Below are 21,722 nucleotides of genomic sequence, written 5' to 3'. Positions count from 1 at the left end.
ACCCATTTGCGACCAAGCTGTCTCGAGATGTTGCTTCAATTTATCCACATAATTTTCCTCCTCATAACGCCATCTATTTTGTGAAGTGCACCAGTCCCTCCTGCAGCAAAGCACCCGCACAACATGATGCTGCCACCCACGTGCTTCACGGTTGGGATGGTGTTCTTCAGCTTGCAAGCCTCCCCCTTTTCCTCCAAACATACATGGTCATTATGGCCAAACAGTTCTATTTTTGTTTCATCAGACCAGAGGACATTTCTCCAAAAAGTATGATCTTTGTCCCCATGTGCAGTTGCAAACCGTAGTCTAGCTTTTTTATGGCGGTTTTGGAGTAGTGGCTTCTTCCTTGCAGAGCGACCTTTCAGGTTATGTCGATATAGGACTCGTTTTTATTGTGGATATAGATACTTTTGTACCTGTTTCCTCCAGCATCTTCACAAGGTCCTTTGCTGTTGTTCTGGGATTGATTAGCACTTTTCGCACCAAAGTATGTTCATCTCTAGGAGACAGAACGCGTCTCCTTCCTGAGCGGTTTGACGGCTGCACGGTCCCGTGGTGTTTATACTTGCGTCCCGTGGTGTTTATACTTGCGTACTATTGTTTGTACATATGCATGTGGTAACTTCAGGCGTTTGTAAATTGCTCCCAGGGACGAAACAGACTTGTGGAGGTCGACAATTTTTTTTCTGTGGTCTTAGCTGATTTTCTTTAGTTTTTCCCATGATGTCAAGCAAAGAGGCACTGATTTTGAAGGTAGGCCTTGAAATACATCTACAGGTACACCTCCAAATGACTCAAATTATGTCAATTAGCCTATCAGAAGCTTCTAAAGCCGTGACATAATTTTCTGGAATTTTCCAAGCTGTTTAAAGGCACAGTCAACTTAATGTATGGAAACTTCTGACCCAATGGAATTGTGATACAGTGAATTATAAGTGAAATAATCTGTTAACAATTGTTGGAAAAATTACTTGTGTCATGCACAAAGTAGATGTCCTAACTGACTTGCCAAATCTATAGTTTGTTAACAAGAAATTTGTGGAGTGGGAATGCATTTCAATTACCAGGTGTGCCTTGTTAAAAGGTAAGTTGTGTTGTGACAAGGTATAGGGGGTATACAGAAGATAGCCATATTTGGTAAAAGATCAAGTCTATATCATGGCAAGAACAGCTCTGATGATGCCGAAAAACATGGCTGATGTTTTACATTCTCCCAACCAATTGTGCTATTTTTATTTTATTTTGTCATTTTTAGCATCTTATTTTTTTTTAAACGTATTGTTTACATAATGTTGCTGCTACCGTCTATTCTGACAGAAAATAACTTCTGGAAATGAGAACGACGATTACTCACCATGGACTGGAAGAAACGTTTTTCATTAACGAGTCCGACGAGATGGACATCCTGCTTTCACTGGAACAGGCCCAGTGTAGCTATTCCCTCTGCAAGGCAATCAAACACGCTAAGCATCAGTATAGAGACAAGGTAGAGTCGCAATTCAATGGCTCAAACACGAGACGTATGTGACAGGGTATACAGTCAATCATGGATTACAAAAAGAAAACAAGCCTTGTCGCGGACACTGACAACTTGCCCCCAGACAAACTAAACAACTTCTTTGCTCGCTTTGAGGACAATACAGTCCCTCTGACACGTTCTGCTACCAAAACCTGCAGGCTCTCCTTCTCCACAGCCAACGTGAGTAAAACATTTAAAAGTGTTAACCCTCGCAAGGCTGCCGGCCCAGACGGCATCCCTATCCCCCTCCTCAGAGCAATCCCTATCCCAGTCTGCTGTTCCCACATGCTTCAAGAGGGCCACCATTGTTCGTGTTCCCAAGAAAGCTAAGGTAACTGAGCTAAACAACTATCCCCCCTTAGCTGGGTCCTGGACTTTCTGACGGGCCGCCCCTAGGTGGTGAGGGTAGGAAACAACATCTCCATCCCACTCCACTGATCCTCAACACTGGGGCCCCACAAGGGTGCATTCTCAGCCCTCTCCTGTACTCCCTGTTCAGCCATGACTGCATGGCCATGCACACCTCCAACTCAGTCATCAAGTTTGCAGTCGACACTACAGTGGTAGGCTTGATTACCAACAACGACGAGACTGCCTACAGGGAGGAGGTGAGGGCCCTCGGAGTGTGGTGTCAGGAAAATAACCTCACACTCAATGTCAACAAAACAAAGGAGATGATTGTTGACTTCAGGAAACAGCAGAGGGAGCACCCCCCTATCCACATTGACGGGACAGTAGTGGAGAAGGTGGAAAGTTATACATCCTGTCGGGCTGTATAACCGCCTGGTACGGCAACTGCTCCACCCACAACCGTAAGGCTCTCCAGAGGGTAGTGAGGTCTGCTCAATGCATCACCGGGGGCAAACTACCTGCCCTCCAGGACACCTACACCACCCGATGTCACAGGAAGGCCAAAAAGATCATAAAGGACAACAACCACCTGAGCCACTGCCTGTTCACCCCACTACCATCCAGAAGGTGAGGTCAGTACAGGTGCATCAAAGCTAGGACCAAGAGACTGAAAAACAACTTCTATCTCAAGTCTATAGACCACTATCAACCAAGAGAGTTCTCATTTACATTATTTCATAGCTGTCTATTTGCCACCACTGAACACTGCTGGCAATAAGACCACTCTCAACCAGCTCTATAAGGCCATAAGCAAAGAAGAAAATGCTCACCCAGAAGTGGCGCTCCTAGTGGCCGGGGACTTTAATGCAGACAAATTTTAATCAGTTTTACCACATTTTTACCAGCTTGTCACATGTGCTACCAGAGGGAAAAAAATCTTAGACCACCTTTACTCCACACACAGAGATGCATACAAATCTCTCCCCCGCCCTCCATTTGGAAAATCTGACCATAATTATATCCTCCTGATGCCTGCTTACAAGCGAAAACTAAAGCAGGAAGTACCAGGGACTCGCACAATATGGATGTAGTCAGATGACGCGGATGCTACACTAGAGGACTGTTTTGCTAGCACAGACTGGATTATGTTCAGGCATTCATCCAATGGTATTGAGGAGTACACCACCTCAGTCATCGGCTTCATCAGTAAGTGCATCAACGTTGTCGTCCCCACGGTGTCACGACCTGACCGTAGAGAGCTTTTTTATGTCTCTATTTGGTTTGGTCAGGGTGTGATTTGGGGTGGGCATTCTATGTTTTGTTTTCTATGATTTTGTGATTCTATGGTTTGGCCGGGTATGGTTTTCAATCAGGGACAGCTGTCTATCGTGGTCTCTGATTGGGACCCATACTTAGGTAGCTCTTTTTTCCTCCTTTCGTTGTGGGTAGTTAACTTTGTTTGTGGCACTTAGCCCTGTTGAGCTTCACGGTCGTTATCTTGTTTTGTTGTTTTGTTGGAAAAAAAAAAGAAATGTACGCTCACCACGCTGCACCCTGGTCTTCTTCCAGCAACTGCCGTGACAGAACTAGCCAACCCAAAAGGACCAAGCAGCGTGACCAGGAGTATGAGATCACCTGGGAAGAGGTAGAAAGTGGTTGGTCGACCCAGGGAGAGTGCCAGAGCCCGCCTGGGATTCAATTGAGCAGTGTGAGGAGAATGGAGTTGGTGGAGAATGGAGAATGGAGTTGGCGACATGTACACGGCTAGCGAGGAAGCCCGAGAGGCAGCCCCAAAAAACTTTTTGGGCGGGCACACGGGGAGTTTGGCTGAGTCAGGTTGGAGACCTGAGCCAACTCCCCGTGCTTACCATGGCGAGCGTCTGGTCAGGCACCGTGTTATGCGGTGGAGCGCACGGTGTCTCCAGTGCGCGTTCACAGCCCGGTGCGCTACATCCCAGAAGAGGGCACAACAAAACCTTTTCCCCCTCCAGAAGACTGAAATGATTTAACATGGGTCCCCAGATCCTCAAAAGGTTCTTCATCTGCACCATTGAGAGCATCCTGACTGTTTGCATCCCCGCCTGGTATGGCAATTGCTCGGTATCTGACCGTAAGGCACTACAGAGGGTAGTGCGAATGGCCCAGTACATCACTGGGGCCAAGCTTCCTGCCTTCCAGGACCTATACAATAGACGGTGTCAGAGGAAAGCCCATAAAATTGTCAAAGATTCCAGTCACCCAAGTTAGACTGTTTTCTCTGCTACCGCATGGCAAGCGGTAACGGAGCACGAAGTCTTCTACCCCCAAGCCATAACACTGTTGAACAACCAATAAAATCGCCACCGGACAATTTATGTTATCTCAACTAACCTGTACCCCATGCACACTGACTCGGTACCGGTGACCCCTCTATATAGGCTCATTATTGGTGTCCCTGAACAAAGGGGGGATCAAAATCAAAAGTAACAGTCAGTATCTGGTGTGGCTACCAACTGCATTAAGGACTGCAGTTTAACTCCTCCTCATGGACTGCACCATATTTGCCAGTTCTTGCTGTGAGATGTTACCCCACTCTTCCACCAAGGCACTTGCAAGTTCCCGGACATTTCTGGGGGGTATGGCCCTAGCCCTCACCCTCCGATCCAACAGGTCCCAGACGTGCTCAATGGGATTGAGATCCTGGCTCTTCGCTGGCCATGGCAGAACACTGATATTCCCCGTCTTGCAGGAAATCATGCACAGAACGAGCAGTAAGGCTGATGGCATTGTCATGCTGGAGGGTCATGTCAGGATGAGCCTGCAGGAAGGGTACCACATGAGGGAGGAGGATGTCTTCCCTGTAACGCACAGCTTTGAGATTGTCTACAATGACAACAAGCTCAGTCCGATGATGCTGTGACACACCGCCCCAGACCATGACGGACCCTCCACCTTCAAATCGATCCCGCTCCAGAGTACAGGCCTCGGTGTAACGCACACACCTTGGACGATAAACGCAAATCCGACCATCACCCCTGGTGAGACAAAACCGCGACTCGTCAGTGAAGAGCTCTTTTTGCCAGTCCTGTCTGGTCCAGCGATGGTGGGTTTGTGCCCATAGGCGAAGTTGTTGCCGGTAATGTCTGGTGACACCTCCTTACAACAGGCTTACAAGCCATCAGTCCAGCCTCTCTCAGCCTATTGCGGACAGTCTTAGCACTGATGGAGGGATTGTGAATTCCTGATGTAACTCGGGCAGTTGTTGTTGCCATCCTATACCTGTCCAGCAGGTGTGATGTTCGGATGTACCGATCCTGTGCAGGTTTTGTTACACGTGGTCTGCCGCTGCGAGGACAATAAGATGTCCGTCCTGTCTCCCTGTAGTACTGTCTTAGGCGTCTCACAGTTTGGACATTGCAATTTATTGCCCTGGCCACATCTGCAGTCCTCATGCCTCCTTGTAGCATGCCTAAGGCACGTTCACTCAGATGAGCAGGGAACCTGGGCATCTTTCTTTTGGTGTTTTTCAGTGTAAGTAGAAAGGCCTCTTTAGCATCCTAAGTGTTCATAACTGTGACCTTAATTGCCTAACGTCTTTAAGCTGTTAGTGTCTTAACAACAGTTCTACAGGTGCATGTTCATAAATTGTTTTTGGTTCATTGAACAAGCATGGAAAACAGTGTTTAAACCCTTTACAATGAAGATCTGTGCAGTTTTTTGGATTTTTATTAATTATCTTTGAAAGACAGGGTCCTGAAAAAGGGACGTTTCTTTTTTGCTGAGTTTACATGTTACCTCAATTAGCCCGACTAACTGGTGCCCCCGCACATTGACTGTGTACCGGTACCACCTGTATACAGCCTCGCTACTGTTATTTTCACTGTCATTTTACTGTTCTTTTTATTTTGTATTTCTCTAATTATCTATGTTTTACCAAATACTTATTTTTTACTTAAAAATTGCACTATTGGTTTGGGCTTGTAAGTTAGCATTTCACTGTATGGTCTACACCTGTTGTATTCAGCACACATGACAAATGAACTTTGATTTGATTTGAAATATGCAAAGAGACATGACAGTCCATCATTACTTTAAGACATGAACTTTCAGTCGAAAAAAATATCAAGCGCTATGATGAAACTGGCTCTCATGAGGACCGCCACAGGAAAGGAAGACACAGATTTACCTCTGCTGCAGAGGACAAGTTCATTAGAGTTACCGGACTCAGAAATTGGAGCCCAAAATAAATGCTTCACACAGTTCAAATAACAGACACATCTCAACATCAACTGTTCAAAGGAGACTGCGTAAATCAGCCCTTCATGTTCGAATTGCTGCAAAGAAACCACTACTAAAGGACACCAATAAGAAGAAGAGACTTGCTCGTGTTTCTTAGCCCAAGCAGTGGACATAAGACCGACGGAAATCTGACATTTTGGTCTGATGAGTCCAAATTTGAGATTTTTGGTTCCCAACACCGTGTCTTTGTGAGATGCGGAGTAGGTTGACAGATGATCTCTGCATGTGTGATTCCTACTGTGAATAATGGAGGAGGATGTGTGGTGGTGTTGGGGTGCTTTGCTGGTGACACTGCCAGTAATAAAATTAGAATTCAAGGCACACTTAACCAGCATGGCTACAGCATTCATCAGCGATACGACAACCTATCTGGATTGTGCTTAGTGGGACTATAATTTGTTTTTCAACAGGACAATGACCCAACACACCTCCAGGCTGTGTAAGAGCTATTTGACCAAGAAGGAGGGTGATGGAGTGCTGCATCACATGATCTGGCCTCCACAATCACCCAACCTCAACCCAATTGAGATGGTTTGGGATGAGTTGGACTGCAGAGTGACAGAAAAGCAGCCAACAAATGCTCAGCATATGTGGGAACTCCTTCAAGACTGTTGGAAAAGCATTCCTGTCACGCCCTGGCCTTAGTTATCTTTGGTTTCTTTATTATTTTGGTTAGGCCAGGGTGTGACATGGGTGATTTATTGTGTTTTGTCTTGTCTAGGGGTTTTATTAGATTAATGAGGTTGTGTTCAGTTTAGTTGTCTAGGTAAGTCTATGGTTGCCTAGAGTGGTTCTCAATCAGAGGCAGGTGTTTATCGTTGTCTCTGATTGGGAACCATATTTAGGCAGCCATATTCTTTGGGTATTTTGTGGGTGATTGTTTCCTGTCTTTGTGTTTACTGCACCAGATAGCGCTGTTGTATTTTGATAGATTACATAAAATCCTTGAAAGATAACAAAGTTCTGGTTTACTGGTAGACATCTAAAGTTTCCATTAATATACCCTCCCTTCATAACCCTAGTTATGTGTTCAGGGTTGTTGTTTGACCCCTACTTTATTCTTGGAGAAGGAATTTCTGATGATCCCATCAGAAATGTGCAGCGTATAGACTTTTGAAGACCTTACTGGGTTGAGTAAGAGTAGGCTATTGACGCAGGGAGGTTGATTTAACACTATAAACCTCACATTTCAAATACAAGATATAAGGAAGAGCTTGCATTGCTCTTTGTGTTAATCCTGTGACCATATTAAAAACTCCTCAATAAAACCCTGTCAGCTATCCTTATATGAAGGGACACAAACGTTGATACAAATAAAAATAGCAAGTATTGGTTTACACTCAAGTGTATGCAGAGCAGAAGGAAATACTGTTAACCATGACAACCTTGCCAGTGAGTAAACACAAGGGTGAGCACCCTTGAGGAAATGGTGTCCTAGGAGAGGAATGTCATATATGACAGGCACTTGACCACACAGCTAGGTTACAGCTCAGCTCCCTATCAACACATTAGCTCCAGCATATGCGCATGGCTAGTTATGAAACTGAGCTCTATACATGCAGGATAAGTTGTTGTTTTGGGTCAAATGCCTTCAGTGACTGACAGTATTTTGGCCAAATACTGGACCGATCACCCATTTGTGTTGACATAACAGCCGTCTCCAGAAAGATAAAGACTGGTTGCACACAGGTTACAGTGAGGAATTGAGAGCTTCTTCTTTTTCGATTTTTGTATTGTTAAGCCATGTATTCTACCCTCATATCTCATGTCTGTTTGTGTTGTCATCAAGTAGTAAGAAAGGTTTTCCTTATTGAATCAAACTTGAGACAAACTGTAAAACTGTCAAAAAAACAAACAATTAAATGCAAGAAATTACATTTATTTATCATTTTCATTTATTTCTCTTGTTTAGGCGATCAAAAATAAATTCATATTTTTTTCTCAATAATTCACACATCGTTTTTACAGACCCTGACAAGTTCTTGATAAATAAGTACAAAATACATTGGTATTACCACAATAAATATCATAATAAATATATTAGTTAAGTCTTTACAATTACAAAAAGCAAAGAAAGGCAAATAAGTCAACCTATCGTCTATGGAAATACTGTGATGTTACAGTCCCTGATGAAATAGAAGTCACCTACTACAGTTGAGTAAAGACCCAACCAGGGTTGTCAAAACATTATGGAACAAAACAGGTCTCTCAATAAATGGCAAAGGCTACACAAATACCCCCTCCTAGATCTGTGACATACACAGACGGCGTACTAGCACCTTCTCACTTTTGTCACAGATGTGTTAAAATATGACGAGTCCAAAAATAATAAGTCCAAAAATAATATGAAAAACTGTTCTTACACAAAGAATTTGGCAAAAGTAAAAAAAAAAAATTTAAAAAAAGAAGTGTAAAGCTTTGGTTAAATGCTACATAGAGAGACTAGTCTCCCAATACCTAGTTTAAAGTGCATATCACAGTGAGAGAATGTATTGTCGTCATTTTCCCTGTCACATTGATGGTTTGAATAGTTTTTGGTATACACATGAATACCAACAGTATAAACAGACCTGACAAACAGTTCTGTCAGCTTACTAAATGGAGGGGAGTCTTTTGTTTCAAATGATCATATATTTAAAGGACTAATCGAAGTAAGGCTACTAGGTCCTTCTCCTATTGATTGAGACAGGTAAAGATACTTAACGTTTGTTACTATCATAACCATCAAGGTCATTTTTAAAGAAAGCAATTAATGGAAGACAAGATGAAAAGATAAATGAAAATATACATAATTATAAAAAATATACAGATTTTGATAGAAGTTTGAGTACCAAATAAATGTCACTGAGCAAGTAATTTACTAATATAAATAAACAGTATAAAGTGTTGATGCGCATCATATTGATAGGATTTCTGATTTGTGTAAGCAGAACCTTCACAATTGATCAAGGTTCGGGTGTTGGATTGTCTTTATGTGGTTTGGGTTTCTTAGTCAGAGAGTGACAGACGCGCAAAGACGGTGAGGCGCTTGTTGCCAGCCCCATCAAATGTGGGGGACTCTGAACCGCTGGTGCTGCCTGTGCTGGTGTAACTATCCCGATCTGAGAGGGAATCTTCAGAAGAGAAGCGGTGGAGGTTTTGCTGGGTGATGTAGACGTTGTTGCGGTCCTCCATAGCGTACGATTTGTTCAGAGTGTCTGGGAAGTTATTTCCGTGGCCACAAACGCAGCGTGAGGGCTTCTGTGGCTCAACTATCATAGGGATGTTGTGGATGTCACCAACACTGGGTCGGCTCTGACAAAACTGAAATGTGTCGCGTTGGGTGTCATTGAACACTGGGGAGAGAATGTCCGCAGGGGGTGGTGACACCGAGGGCGCACGGGTGAAGCCAAGGGGGTCGTGGAGCGCAGGGGGAGGAGAGCTGCGTGATCCCATGAAACCTGCGAAACTGACGCTCTGACGGAGCTGACGTGGGCTCTGATCAGCAAGTGCTTGGTTGTGGAACTTCTGGGTTAAGGGGGTGAGCTTCTCTTCATGAATGAAGTGACAGCGGGCTCCATATGGGCAGTAGCCAAAGTTGTAAAAGGTGCGGCAGGCCTCCGTTTTGTATTTTGGGTGCCTGTACAAACCACGCAGCTCAGGCTCTCCATGGGCAAACTGACACTTGCTCCCATATTTACAGCTGCCGTTCTCCTGGAAACTACGGCACAGTTCGGTCTTGTAACGGTTGGAAGGGAGAGGTGTCGGGTTGTTCAGTGGGGGAAATCCAGGCGGTGGAGGCACTTCATCCAGGGTCTTCATTTTACCGAAGGAGAGTACACTGGATTCGGTCAGACTCATGGAGCGGTCAGGTCTGAAGGAAACCTGTGGTTGACTTGGAGCCATCTTGCTCCAAATGTCAAGTGGCCAGGGGGTATCATCGTTCAATTGCTCAGAGCTTAGACTATGGCTCTTTGGTGAGAAGAACGAAGTTGAACGGTTGAGACGAGGTACCATCGGTTGAATTTGTTTCTGGGTGAATGGTTCAGCTAAACCCAGATTGATCAGATTCTGTGGATAGAAATATAACAGTCAATAAATCACGTTATATCATATAATAGCCTACTCACGATGCAGAATTGTAGCATTAGCTCTGCTCCTCAGAAGCTTAATCGTTAAATATGTTTTGTGAATATTTCAACATGTAATCAAAGTTGAAAGTAGCCAACAACTAATAAAATAGTCTAATTGTGTTTTTGTTACGCACCAAATGCATAACCATAGCTTATACTACTGATCTGAACATACATATAACCCCAGTGAATAAAACTTACCCTCGTGATAATATCGTCGATCATATCTGACATGCTTCTATGTATTCTTGTCCGTTGAAAAGTTTTAGTTCGCCTGTCACTTTCAGCTGCAAGACACGGGCGATTGCGCTGCGCTGTTACTGAAGGACTAGCCCTTTTTATAGTTTATTTCTGGCGGCAGGCGGGGTTTCCTGTGCTATCTTCCCGGACGCCACTCCCGTAAAGTTTCATACACAGCAACCAGGGTTTGTCGTAAAGCCATGTTTTTGTATTTTTAAATAGCTGTGAAATGTTTCAGTTTCCCCAACATTCAAACATGAACGCATCATATAGACTAGGGCTACATAATACGCCCACAAGTAGTGACCCACTTGTTCATTATTTTCCTATGTTCATTCGATTTTAAGTTACGATGACGACTAGTTTTGGGATAGTAGGCTATGATTAACTACTTCGTTCCTGGTCACATTTCCCCCCAAGGCTGTTACCAGAATCACCCCATACTTTTTCCTCATTGGTTTCTATGCGTGAGATCTGCTCTCTGTTTTTAATTCTGTCTTTAATAATATATTTTCCAGTCTTTACTTTCATTTCCCAACAGTTATAGGCTAGCCATCGAAGGAGGGAGATATAGTTATTCATATACCCTTAGGCAATAGGAATATATATATGCCAATGTGCATTATTTAAAGTCAATGTTTTCAATTGCACCTTCAGACAATTACGCTCACATTTTGGCACAAAACAGACATGGTCAATTTCATGTAGCCTAGATTTAGTTGGAGACTGGATGGTGGTCATGTAGACTATAGATCTAACAAGGTGGCCTAAAATGTATCTGTGTTTCCATCTGTATGTCCATTTTCATGACAATGTCATGACAGGTGATATGAATCCATTTAGGCAATGATTTTAGTAAGATCTTACTGTAACAAATAACATTATCCAGTAATCAGTCTAGACTTGAAACACAGGGTTTATCAGGATACGGTTTAGTTTCTATTTGTGATATCATGTAGGGTTTGCTAAGTCATGTGTGTGGTACCATGACAAGGCTCAATTAGGCTATGTAAGTATTTTTTTCCCCATCTGTGTTACTGGTAGCCCAATGGTAAACAGACAATGTGATTACTAATCCCTCGATAGCAGGAAACTCTTGGATAATGACTATGTTTCTGTTTCTGCTATTTAACCATCAATGAAACCATGGGTCTATCCCTTGCCTGACATAGCACTGTTCACACGAGTGAGAAACGCATCTGAATTTGTGTGGCTAAATAAGTCATTTTGGCATTAACTCAGTGGCTAACTACCATTGGCTAACACCAATAAAGTAGGCGCAACAATGGCCCGATTTTAAAGTGTGGAATAACCCACTCTGCCTTGATTAGTAGACTACATTCTGAGATTATTTTGTACATTAGTTGTGCTACACTTGCTCATGTAAATAGTGTCAAGTTGAAGAAGTTGAGAGGGTTTAAAAACATATCCAGTCAAAATATATCCAGGGACAGTGTCCCATGGATCAACTGGCTCATGTTGAGTTGATCTACAGTTCTTAGAGGTGACTGTATCTCTATTTGTCATGTGGGTTTGTTGTCACACAGTTCATAAGTCTAACAAGGAAGTGCGATAGAAAGTCACATATTTACTTTGAAATGCTTACACTTGGATGTGCGTTGAGCTCTTTCAATTGAGTCATTTGATTGCCAAACTACCTAATGGCAGAAGGAACACTGTTTCAACTATTCAATGTTTGAGGATACTGCTCATTTCACTTGGACCCTATCACTCCCTCAAAATGCTTATACATTGACTTCAGCACCGTTGTTGCTGAATAGTGTTTTTGTATAATCTGGTTGTGTCCTAAACTCTATAGCCTATAGTTAACTCAGTATTAAGGTTGTATTATGGAGACGATGTGAGGGGAAATGGGTGCAGAGACTGGCCTAACATGATGTTTAGTATCTGCTGTATACATATTCGTGTAAGCCAACTCCTCATTGCCTATATAGCCAAAGGGGTGGATGTGGAACTGAAACACAAACTTGAGGCAGAAACACTCTATGTCCCACCCTCTCAATACATATTATGTCAGTTTCCCACCTTAGTGGTCACAGTGTACCTTTCCTTTACATTAATGTCACCTTAGTGGTCACAGTGTACCTTTCCTTTACATTAATGTCACCTTAGTGGTCACAGTTTACCTTTCCTTTACATTAATGTCACCTTAGTGGTCACAGTTTACCTTTCCTTTACATTAATGTCACCTTAGTGGTCACAGTGTACCTTTCCTTTACATTAATGTCACCTTAGTGGTCACAGTTTACCTTTCCTTTACATTAATGTCACCTTAGTGGTCACAGTTTACCTTTCCTTTACATTAATGTCACCTTAGTGGTCACAGTGTACCTTTCCTTTACATTATATCCCAACAGCAGTGGGACGTGTCCATCAGGGGCCTTGAAAAGCTCAAGTTTCATTAATTGCTGGCAGCATAACTCCCGGCCACAGAAACAGGTAGGGCAGGCATGCCTACTCATGTCCAGTTAAAAATAACCCCAAGCTTCCACTACCTTGTCAAATTTGGCTGGAAATTATATTTAAAAAATGGTTCATGAGAAATTGAAAATGTTGTTTTCTTCCTTGCCTTCTCTTTCCCTTTTTTTCTATTTTGTTTCCCAATCCACTTCTTTAGTTTCTCAAACTGTGAAGTGGTGTGCATCTTTTCTCCAAGTTTATTTTCTTCCCCGGTCCCAAGACTATGGGAAGTTGCTCCTGGTGAGTTGGGGAGGGGCCCGGCATACTTGCTCATACACACGTGCTCACACAAATATACATGCTAGCTAAGCCCCAAGGGACATTCTATAGTGCGCAACAATGTGCGATATGCCAAGCTTTCCATTGGGGCTTTCCAGTCTTAGCAAAGGTACAGTTTATACACTATAGACATCCCAATAGGCATGTTTAGGCAGGAACCCCCTTATGAACACTCATGGTGACATGTGCACGGGGTGGGGAGGCTGTGGTATGAATTAGGGAAATTATTACAAAAACGTATGCAAAACAAAATCTGACATAATTGAAATGTATGCATTTTATAAAGCACCTTTTATAGCTTGTATTAGCAGCCCAACAACAAATAGATGAGTAAAAGCAAAACTATAAATGTAACTCCATGTAAATGCATACAAAAATCACATTTTGTGCATTGTGGATTGTTACTGAAAATCACGTATGCCATGTCCTTTGTCCCAATTTCCACAAATCATTAACCCACACAATCATTCACCGATACCACTTATGCTAAGTGACCTTGGAGTGACTCAAATGGCCCAGTTATCAAATGTCTCAGCTAAACTCACTGTTTTTATGCTGCAGTTATCTTATTGTTGACAAAATTGTCAGCTCATAGTGAGCTGCTCTTATTGTAACTCCTCTCAATGCTGCTCAAGACATAAATAAGTGAAGGGTTGTGTCCAGACACATCTGTGTTCAGCACTGTCAATAGACTCAACACCTAAATCCATTTTTTTTTTATTGTACAGTAGTCAGTATTTACAGTGCCTTCAGAAAGTATTCGCACCCCTTGACTTTTTCTACATTTTGTTGTGTTGCAGCCTGAATTTAAAATGGATTACATTGAGATTTTGTGTCACTGGCCTACACACAAAACCTCATAATGTCAAAGTGGAATTATGTTTTTAGAAATATTTACAAATTCATTAAAAATGAAAAGCTGAAATGTCTTGAGTCAACAAAATTTGAATATGTAATATTCATAGTCTTTGTTATGGCAAGCCTACATAAGTGTAGGAGTAAAAAGGTGCTTAACAAGTCACATAATAAATTGCATGGACTCACTCTGTGTACAATAATAGTGTTTAACATGATTTTTGAATGACTACCTCATCTCTGTACCCCACACATAAAATTACCTATAAGGTCCCTCAGTCAAGCAGTGAATTTCAAACACAGATTCAACCTCAAAGACCAGGGATGTTTTCCAATGCCTCGCAAAGGGCACCTATTGGTAGATGGCAAAAACAAAAGCAGACCTTGAATATCCCTTTGAGCATCGTGAAGTTATTAATTACACTTTAGATGGTGTATCAATACACCCCATCACTACAAAGATACAGGTGTCCTTCCTAATTCAGTTGTTGGAGAGGAAAGAAACCATGAGGCCAATGGTGGACAATAAAACAGTTAGAGTTCAATGGCTATGATAGGTGAAAACTGAGGATGGATCATACTAACCTACTAACTTACTAACCTAAATGACAGTGAAAATAATTAAGCCTGTACAGAATACAAATATTCCATAATATGCATCCTGTTTGCAATAAAGCAACATCCAACACAACACATCACTGAGTACCACTCTTTATAATTTCAAGCATGGTGGTGACTGCATCAAAAATAAATGGAATAGAGCTAAGCACAGGCTAAACCTGGTTCAAGAAAACCCGGTTCAGTCTGCTTTCCAATAAACACTGGCAGACATATTCACCTTTCAGCAGGACAATAACCTAAAACACAAGGCCAAATATATTCTGTAGTCGCTTACCAAGAGGACAATGAATGTTCCTGAGTGGCCAAGTTACAGTTTTGACTTAAATCGGCTTGAAAATCTATGGCAAGACTTGAAAATGGCTTTCTAGCAATGATCAACAACCAACTGGACAGAGTTTTTAAATCATTTTTAAAAGAATAACAGGTGTGAAAAGCTCTTAGAGACTTACCCAGAAATGCTCACTGCTGGAATCGCTGCCAAAGGTGATTGTAGCATGTATTGATTGACTCAGTGTGAATATTGAATAATGAATATGAATTAGATATTTATGAATTTAGTTTTCAATAAATTTGCTAAAATATATAAAAACACGTTTTCACTGTCATTAATGGGGTAGTGTGTGTAGATGGGTGTGAGAAAATAAATCAATTTGATCCATTTGAATTCAGCCTGTAACACAAAATGTGGAATAAGTCAAGGGGTAGGAATACGTTCTGAAGACACTGTACACATAACAGAATCCCTCCACCCTCACCCCTCCCATTACCCCAAATGACATACTTAAGTTTTACCTGAATGATTGTGGACCATAACTTCCACTCAAATGGAAATGTACTCCTTACTTGTTGTGTGTATGTACTGACCTTAATGTGTAACTGATAGATACACACACTACATGTTAATATTTTTAAGTGTGCAGTACAGTACCAGTCAAAAGTTTGGACACACCTACTCATTCCAGGGTTTTTCTTATGTTGTGCTATTTTCTACATTGTAGAATAATAGTGAAGACATAAAACTATGAAATAACACATATAGCAACCAAAAAAGTGTTAAATGAAAATATGTTATATATTTGAGATTCTTCAAAATAGCCACCCTTTGCCTTGATGACAGCTTTGCACACTCTTGGCATTCTCTCAGCCAGCTTCATGAGGCATTCACCTGGAATGCATTTCAATTAACCGGTGTGCCTTGTTTAAAGTTCATTTGTGGAATTTCTTTCCTTCTTAATGGGTTCGAGCGAATCAGTTGTCTTGTGATAAGGCATGGGTGGTATACAGAAGATAGCCCTATTTGGTAAAATACCAAGTCCATATTATGGCAAGAACAGCTCGAATAAGCAAAGTGAAACGACAGGCCATCATTACTTTAAGACATGAAGATTAGTCAATACTAAAGGGTACCAATAATAAGAAGAGACTTGCTTGGTCCAAGAAACAGGAGCAATGGACATTAGACCGGTGGAAATCTGTCCTTTAGTCTGATGAGTGCAATTTGAGATTTTTGGTTCCAACCGCCGTGTCTTTGTAAGATGCAGAGTAGGTGAATGGATGTTCTCTGCATGTGTGATTCCCACCGTGAAGCATGGAGGAGGAGGTGTGATGGGGTGGGTATGCTTTGCTGGTGACACTGTCAGTGATTTATTTAGAATTCAAGGCACACATAACCAGCATAGCTACCACAGAATTCTGCAGCGATACTCCATCCCATCTGCTTTGTGTTTAGTGGGACTATCATTTGTTTTTCAGCAGGACAATGACCCAACACACCTCCAGGCTGCGTAAGGGCTATTTGACCAAGAAGCAGAGTGATGGTGTGGTGCATCAGATAACCTGGCCTCCACAATCATCCGACCTCAACCCAATTGAGATGGTTTGGGATGAGTCGGACCGCAGAGTGACGGAAAAGCAGCCATCAAGTGCTTTGCATATGTGGGAACTCCTTCAAGATTGTTGGAAAAGCATTCCAGGTGAAGCTGGTTGAGAGAATGCCAAAAGTTTGCAAAGCTGTCATCAAGGCAAAGGATGTCTACTTTAATATTTGTTTTGTTGGTTACTACATGATTTCATATGTGTTATTTAATAGTGATGATGTCTTCACTATTATTCTACCATGTAGAAAATAGTCCAAATGAAGAAAAACCCTTGACTGGTACTGTATCTCTCGCTTAAACTGACAGAGTTGTAGAGGGATATATATGTTTTTTGCTAATTAGATTTCCGAGGGGTGCAGATATCGACCTTTGCTAATGGAAGCTTCTGACTGGTACTGTATGTATATTGTAAAGTCATTTGTCTGTTATGTCTTTTTTGTTATATGTCGGACCCCAGTAAGACTAGCTGTTGCAAATGGGGATCCTAATAAATCGAATCCAAATCCAAAGTATTCCCTTTTTATTACCCTCCAAGCTCTCCATGGTTGTTTCCCCCCATTTTTCATACTCTTGTCTGCTTGGTTTCAGTTTCATCAGGGCACTTGAATATGAGTCAGTTGCACCACATACTCTTCTCATTGGGGATGACCTTACAGGAGGAGGACAGAGGGCATCGACTGACTCGGCTGCTGCAGTTGGTCACGAGCCCATATTTACAGACCTTTTTACAAGGGAAAGTACCTTCCTTTCCTGCTCGCATTACATTACTAACAGTGAGTCTCCCCCTTAGAAACACAGTGGCTCTTATTTTGTCAAGAGGTGTTTCCGTGTTCTATTCCTTTGTTTGAAATCAGTGTGTCTTTGTGAAATAGGTGTATATGAGGACTTGTGCTGTATAGTAGGCCTATGTTCTGTACCGTAGCTACGTATTGCTCTGCATTGACTATAATGTTTGTATGATAACCGTTTTCCTCTATTGCCTTTGTATGTTTTCCCTTAGCCTATTGGATTTGTTCTGACAAACTCACTGGGTAACTTGTCCGTGAGGTTAATCTCCCTGAGTTCAAAAGTTCAGTTTGAAATGCTTTTTAAAAGATTTGCTTTTGGGGGAAAAAAAAACTGAAATTGGGTAATACTTTGGTACATGACGTTTTCCAGGTATGACTGTTTCCTAGAACTACCTCAGCGAGTCAAAGCAGTAGCTTACTCTAGCGGTCCTCAGAGGGATTGCATTTCTGCCACTCTGTTTTCGCTATGGAGGTGCAGTTTTTACACTTCCCTTCGAAAACACATTTTGGCAGTGTGAAATATTCCCTGAGGAACAAACATGGCCTTATATATGGAATACCACCCCTCGTCTTTCACATACTGGCTCTGTGAGTTGATGCTACCTCCCTTCTATTTACGCAACCCCTCTTGAACACAGCACTGTCTACCGCACCTGGAAAACCTGAATGGATGTCAATACACATAGGCTACTGTGCCCTGTCTCACTGTTATAGAAAAAATGGGCTATCAATGAATATCAAAACCGAGACACACAACCCACTTGCTTTGTGCCAGTTAATATGTGGATGCTTGTTTGTCAATCCAAGCATAAAACCGTATTCCTTAACTTTTCTATGCACCTGTCACTGAATATAGTGGCCCAGCGCGTATTTGAGGCTTGGCATGTCAGTGTGGCACTTCCCTTCTCAATACAGTCTATACAAATATCACTGCTTTACAGGTGTGACGTGATCACACGACATGTAGCCACATTTTGACCACACGTGTGACATCGCACATGGAAGGCAGTGTCATTCTATGATAATATTCACAAATGGTGGAGGGTGACATCATCTCAGATTTGACCATTTGTGGGAGGGATAATTAGATAAATAAAAATACAAGAAAGGCCTTTATGATTCCAATAATAAGTTCAGCACTGTCTTGTGAAGTGGCTATTTTGATCATTATTTCAATTCTTGTCTTGTTATAGGAGTAACTAAAGGCAGTGCTAGTCTGTTATTCTTAATAACTTGGATGATCCTAGGTCCTAATGGCCAGGCGCCGTGGGAATGATTGAGCCATCCCTTCACAGGCAAGTGTGGTATGGCAGTCAAAGCTGAGTGCAGAATCTGCCAGTCCTGAGATAGGTCGGAAGTCCCACTCACTCTGCAGCAGCACAGCACTCATAGTCTCTCTCTCATGCTCTCTCTCTCAGTATAAATTAGGGAACATTATTGTCAGTGAACCATGTAGCTGTGTCCAGAGTGGGGACGCCTTGTGACAAAGGGGTCAGACACTGCCAGGAGACAGTTCCTATGGTGCAATGTTTTTTTCTCATCCATGTGAAATAGTTATGTTCTGCAAAGTTGTGTATTTTTAAGTGTATCTATTCATAACATGCAATAGGCTTTCAAACCTAACCTCTGTGAGAGCTCTTTGGGCTATGGCCAAGCACACACACTCCCTTTTCTGAGTTCTTCCATGTTTCACTCATAGATGTATTCATGGTCAGGTGCAGTACTGCTGGATGATAACTGTGCGGATGTGGACCCACTTAGTGTTCGGTAAGACTATAGCTGTGTTCGAATTACTCATACTAACCGCACTCACTGTACTATTTGTGACGTAAATTGAGTCTAAAGTATGCTTATTGGTCATAGTATGGATATAGTTGGTATGCTATAAGTTCCCGGATGTTGACACTATTTCCGTACTTTTAGGGCACATAATGCAATTCTTCTGAAAATGGGAGTGGCTTTACATCGTTTTCAGATTTGAACAAAATGATGGGAAATATGTAGCCGAAGTCCAACGAGAGCTTCATCCAATTCATTGCTTTAACTAATTGGGAAAAATGTTAAGAAAATGTTGAGCAATGTATTAAAGTAATGACTTTTCAAATAGGCAACCTTTACATGTTATGTTGGCTGACAATTTGTTAGCTATGCTATTCTTACGCACCACAGAGCATATCATTACAGCAGTATGCAACGTTATCGTTATGTTAGCTAGCTACCTAAAGTTAGTTGGCTAATAATACATCAAACTTGTCAATATATTAACTATATGCTATATAACTAACTACCCAATGTTTATTTACTTGATTATTCCCATATTTTTTTAGCTTAGCTAAGTGGTGTAGTCGTGCGTTCTCAATTAACATTATGGTGCTTTTGTAAATTCACTCTGGCTATACTTCAATATCAGAGATGGCCGGTGTCAGTAAACCTTGGCAAAAAGCGTAATTAAATTGTTGCCAGCAGCACTGTTACAGTCACCAATGCTCTGGATAACATGAAACCTGCCTAACCAGCTCTTCTAGGGCAAGTAAAATGGTCAGTTAGGTGTTTTCTCATTTGTATCTGGAAGTTGCTAGCAAGCTAGCCAACATTAGCCAGTTAGCTTGGGTGCTTGACTGCCATTGTAAGATCAGAACGCTCGAATCAACCCTATTCCTCAGCCAGAGCGTTCAGTGTGCGCTCTGAACGCTCCAAGAGCGAAATGCTCTGAATTTACAAACAGACAATCTGACAATGCTCTGAATTTACAAATGCCCAGAGCGCACTCTGAGCGCCCTCTGGGACGCCAGATTGAATTTCAGAACACATCCCAAGTCGGAAAACGTCTAGCTAGTAATTTGTTATGCTAACTTGCTAGCAAGAGGTTGCATAGCAACAGCATCAATTTCCGGTAGACAGGCGAAGCGCTAGGACGCTTTACAGTATACTTAAACGAACTAACAGTATATAGTATAGTATGTAGTATATACTCATTAAGTATGTAGTATACAGTATGTTAGTATGGGTATTTGACCATAGCTTATGACTCAGCCTTACACCCCTTTTTGAGGTGTTTTATGCAAAAAATAGTAATACCTCTGTCATCCTTGGTCACACCTATAAAAATAGTACATTTCCTCAAGATTAGGTTTCAAACGTCATGACCAGTTTTTTTCAGTTTCAGTAATATCAATGGAGTTTCAGTGTTGGATTGGTTTTCATGTGGTTCTTTGGCAGGCTTGAAGTTATGAAGACTCTGTGTATTAGCACATATAGCATATACTAATCCCTATGGGCCGTGCTTATTTGAACTCCCCTCTGTAATTTAGCTCCATGTCAACACCCCTTCCAGTCGCTGTATTTTTCCCCCTCTTTCTAATTCTCTCTCTCATTGTCTCTCTCTTTTCAAACCTTCTGCGAGTCTCTCCCTGGTTCTTCAGTAATATGAGAATCTGAAATTGTAATATGCTTTCTCACTTTTCTTTCTTCCCAATCCTCTTTGCCCTCTTTATCATATTTCTACATTTTTTTCCCCTCTCGAGGAAGTGGGGCCAGCGCTGCCTAGCAGGAGGTTGAGGGGTGGGAGAGATGGGAAGCAGAAGCAGAAGAAGGAAAATGAAACCAAACGTCCTGAATGCTCTCACAGTGGTTCCGCAACACCAGATTTTTTGTTCTTTCTCTGGTCTAGTGGAGAAAAAGGAAAGCAGATGAGTGCTATTGGGAATCCAAGGGAGGCAGCTTCCCCTAAATGTTTCATAACACCAGCAGTGCATGTAAATCCTGTATAGGGAAACACAAGCAAGTGAACTCAGTTGAGATGGGAAATAAAATAAGGGAGAACGGAGTGTGTTCCAAAACCTTTGATCTGTCAATTAACCGCCATTGCTATGGGAAGATAGCATTATTTTATGAGAGATAAAGAAACATTTTGTCATACTGGAAGGGGAGGAAAGTAAAGAAAAGGGCAAGGGATAGTTAGAAGGAGAGGGGGATAGAGATGGATGGAGGGAGGGAGTGGGCGTGTCTGCCATGCGTCACACCAGGCCTGATGTGCAGGCGCTATCTCAGCACCATCTCGCCTGTCAACATTCCCCATTCCACTGATAACAGGCCCTACTTCACTCACTCACTCACTCACTCACTCACTCACTCACTCACTCACTCACTCACTCACTCACTCACTCACTCACTCACAATCAAGAGTCTGCTCTTTTAAAATAAAGAAGTATTTCCATGTATGGTAGGGGACGCAAAATGTGCAGGGTAAAGTTTGATGTGTGAGGAGAGCGTTTCTGGGATTTGTGCTGCTGGTTCTTCTCTGTATATCATGTTGAATAAT

At 42.0% G+C, this 21,722-nt stretch overlaps 1 protein-coding gene across 1 annotated transcript; it reads right to left on the bottom strand.

The window, feature by feature from the left end:
* Window positions 1-8,011: 8,011 nt before the first annotated feature.
* Window positions 8,012-10,817, bottom strand: LOC110507452 (mRNA decay activator protein ZFP36). The gene is made up of 2 exons (XM_021587455.3): window positions 10,462-10,817; window positions 8,012-10,198 (listed from the first exon to the last, which is right to left on the bottom strand). Exons 1-2 carry the CDS (start codon window positions 10,492-10,494, stop codon window positions 9,137-9,139), a joined length of 1,095 nt encoding a protein of 364 aa, XP_021443130.3. The 5' UTR covers window positions 10,495-10,817; the 3' UTR covers window positions 8,012-9,136.
* Window positions 10,818-21,722: the final 10,905 nt, after the last annotated feature.

The sequence above is a fragment of the Oncorhynchus mykiss genome, chromosome 27 (genome assembly GCF_057628025.1).
Source record: "Oncorhynchus mykiss isolate SJ-2025 chromosome 27, ASM5762802v1, whole genome shotgun sequence".
NCBI classification, from domain to species: domain Eukaryota; kingdom Metazoa; phylum Chordata; class Actinopteri; order Salmoniformes; family Salmonidae; genus Oncorhynchus; species Oncorhynchus mykiss.
Note: the sequence above shows the minus strand (reverse complement) of the source record. Positions and strands in the feature narration are given on the sequence as shown.

Excerpts from the sequence above, each read along its gene's own strand:
- LOC110507452 (XM_021587455.3), bottom strand. The coding sequence starts at position 10,494 with ATGTCAGATATGATCGACGATATTATCACGAGG. Across the intron at positions 10,199-10,461 it reads TCGACGATATTATCACGAGG|AATCTGATCAATCTGGGTTT; the intron begins GTAAGTTTTATT and ends TTCTATCCACAG.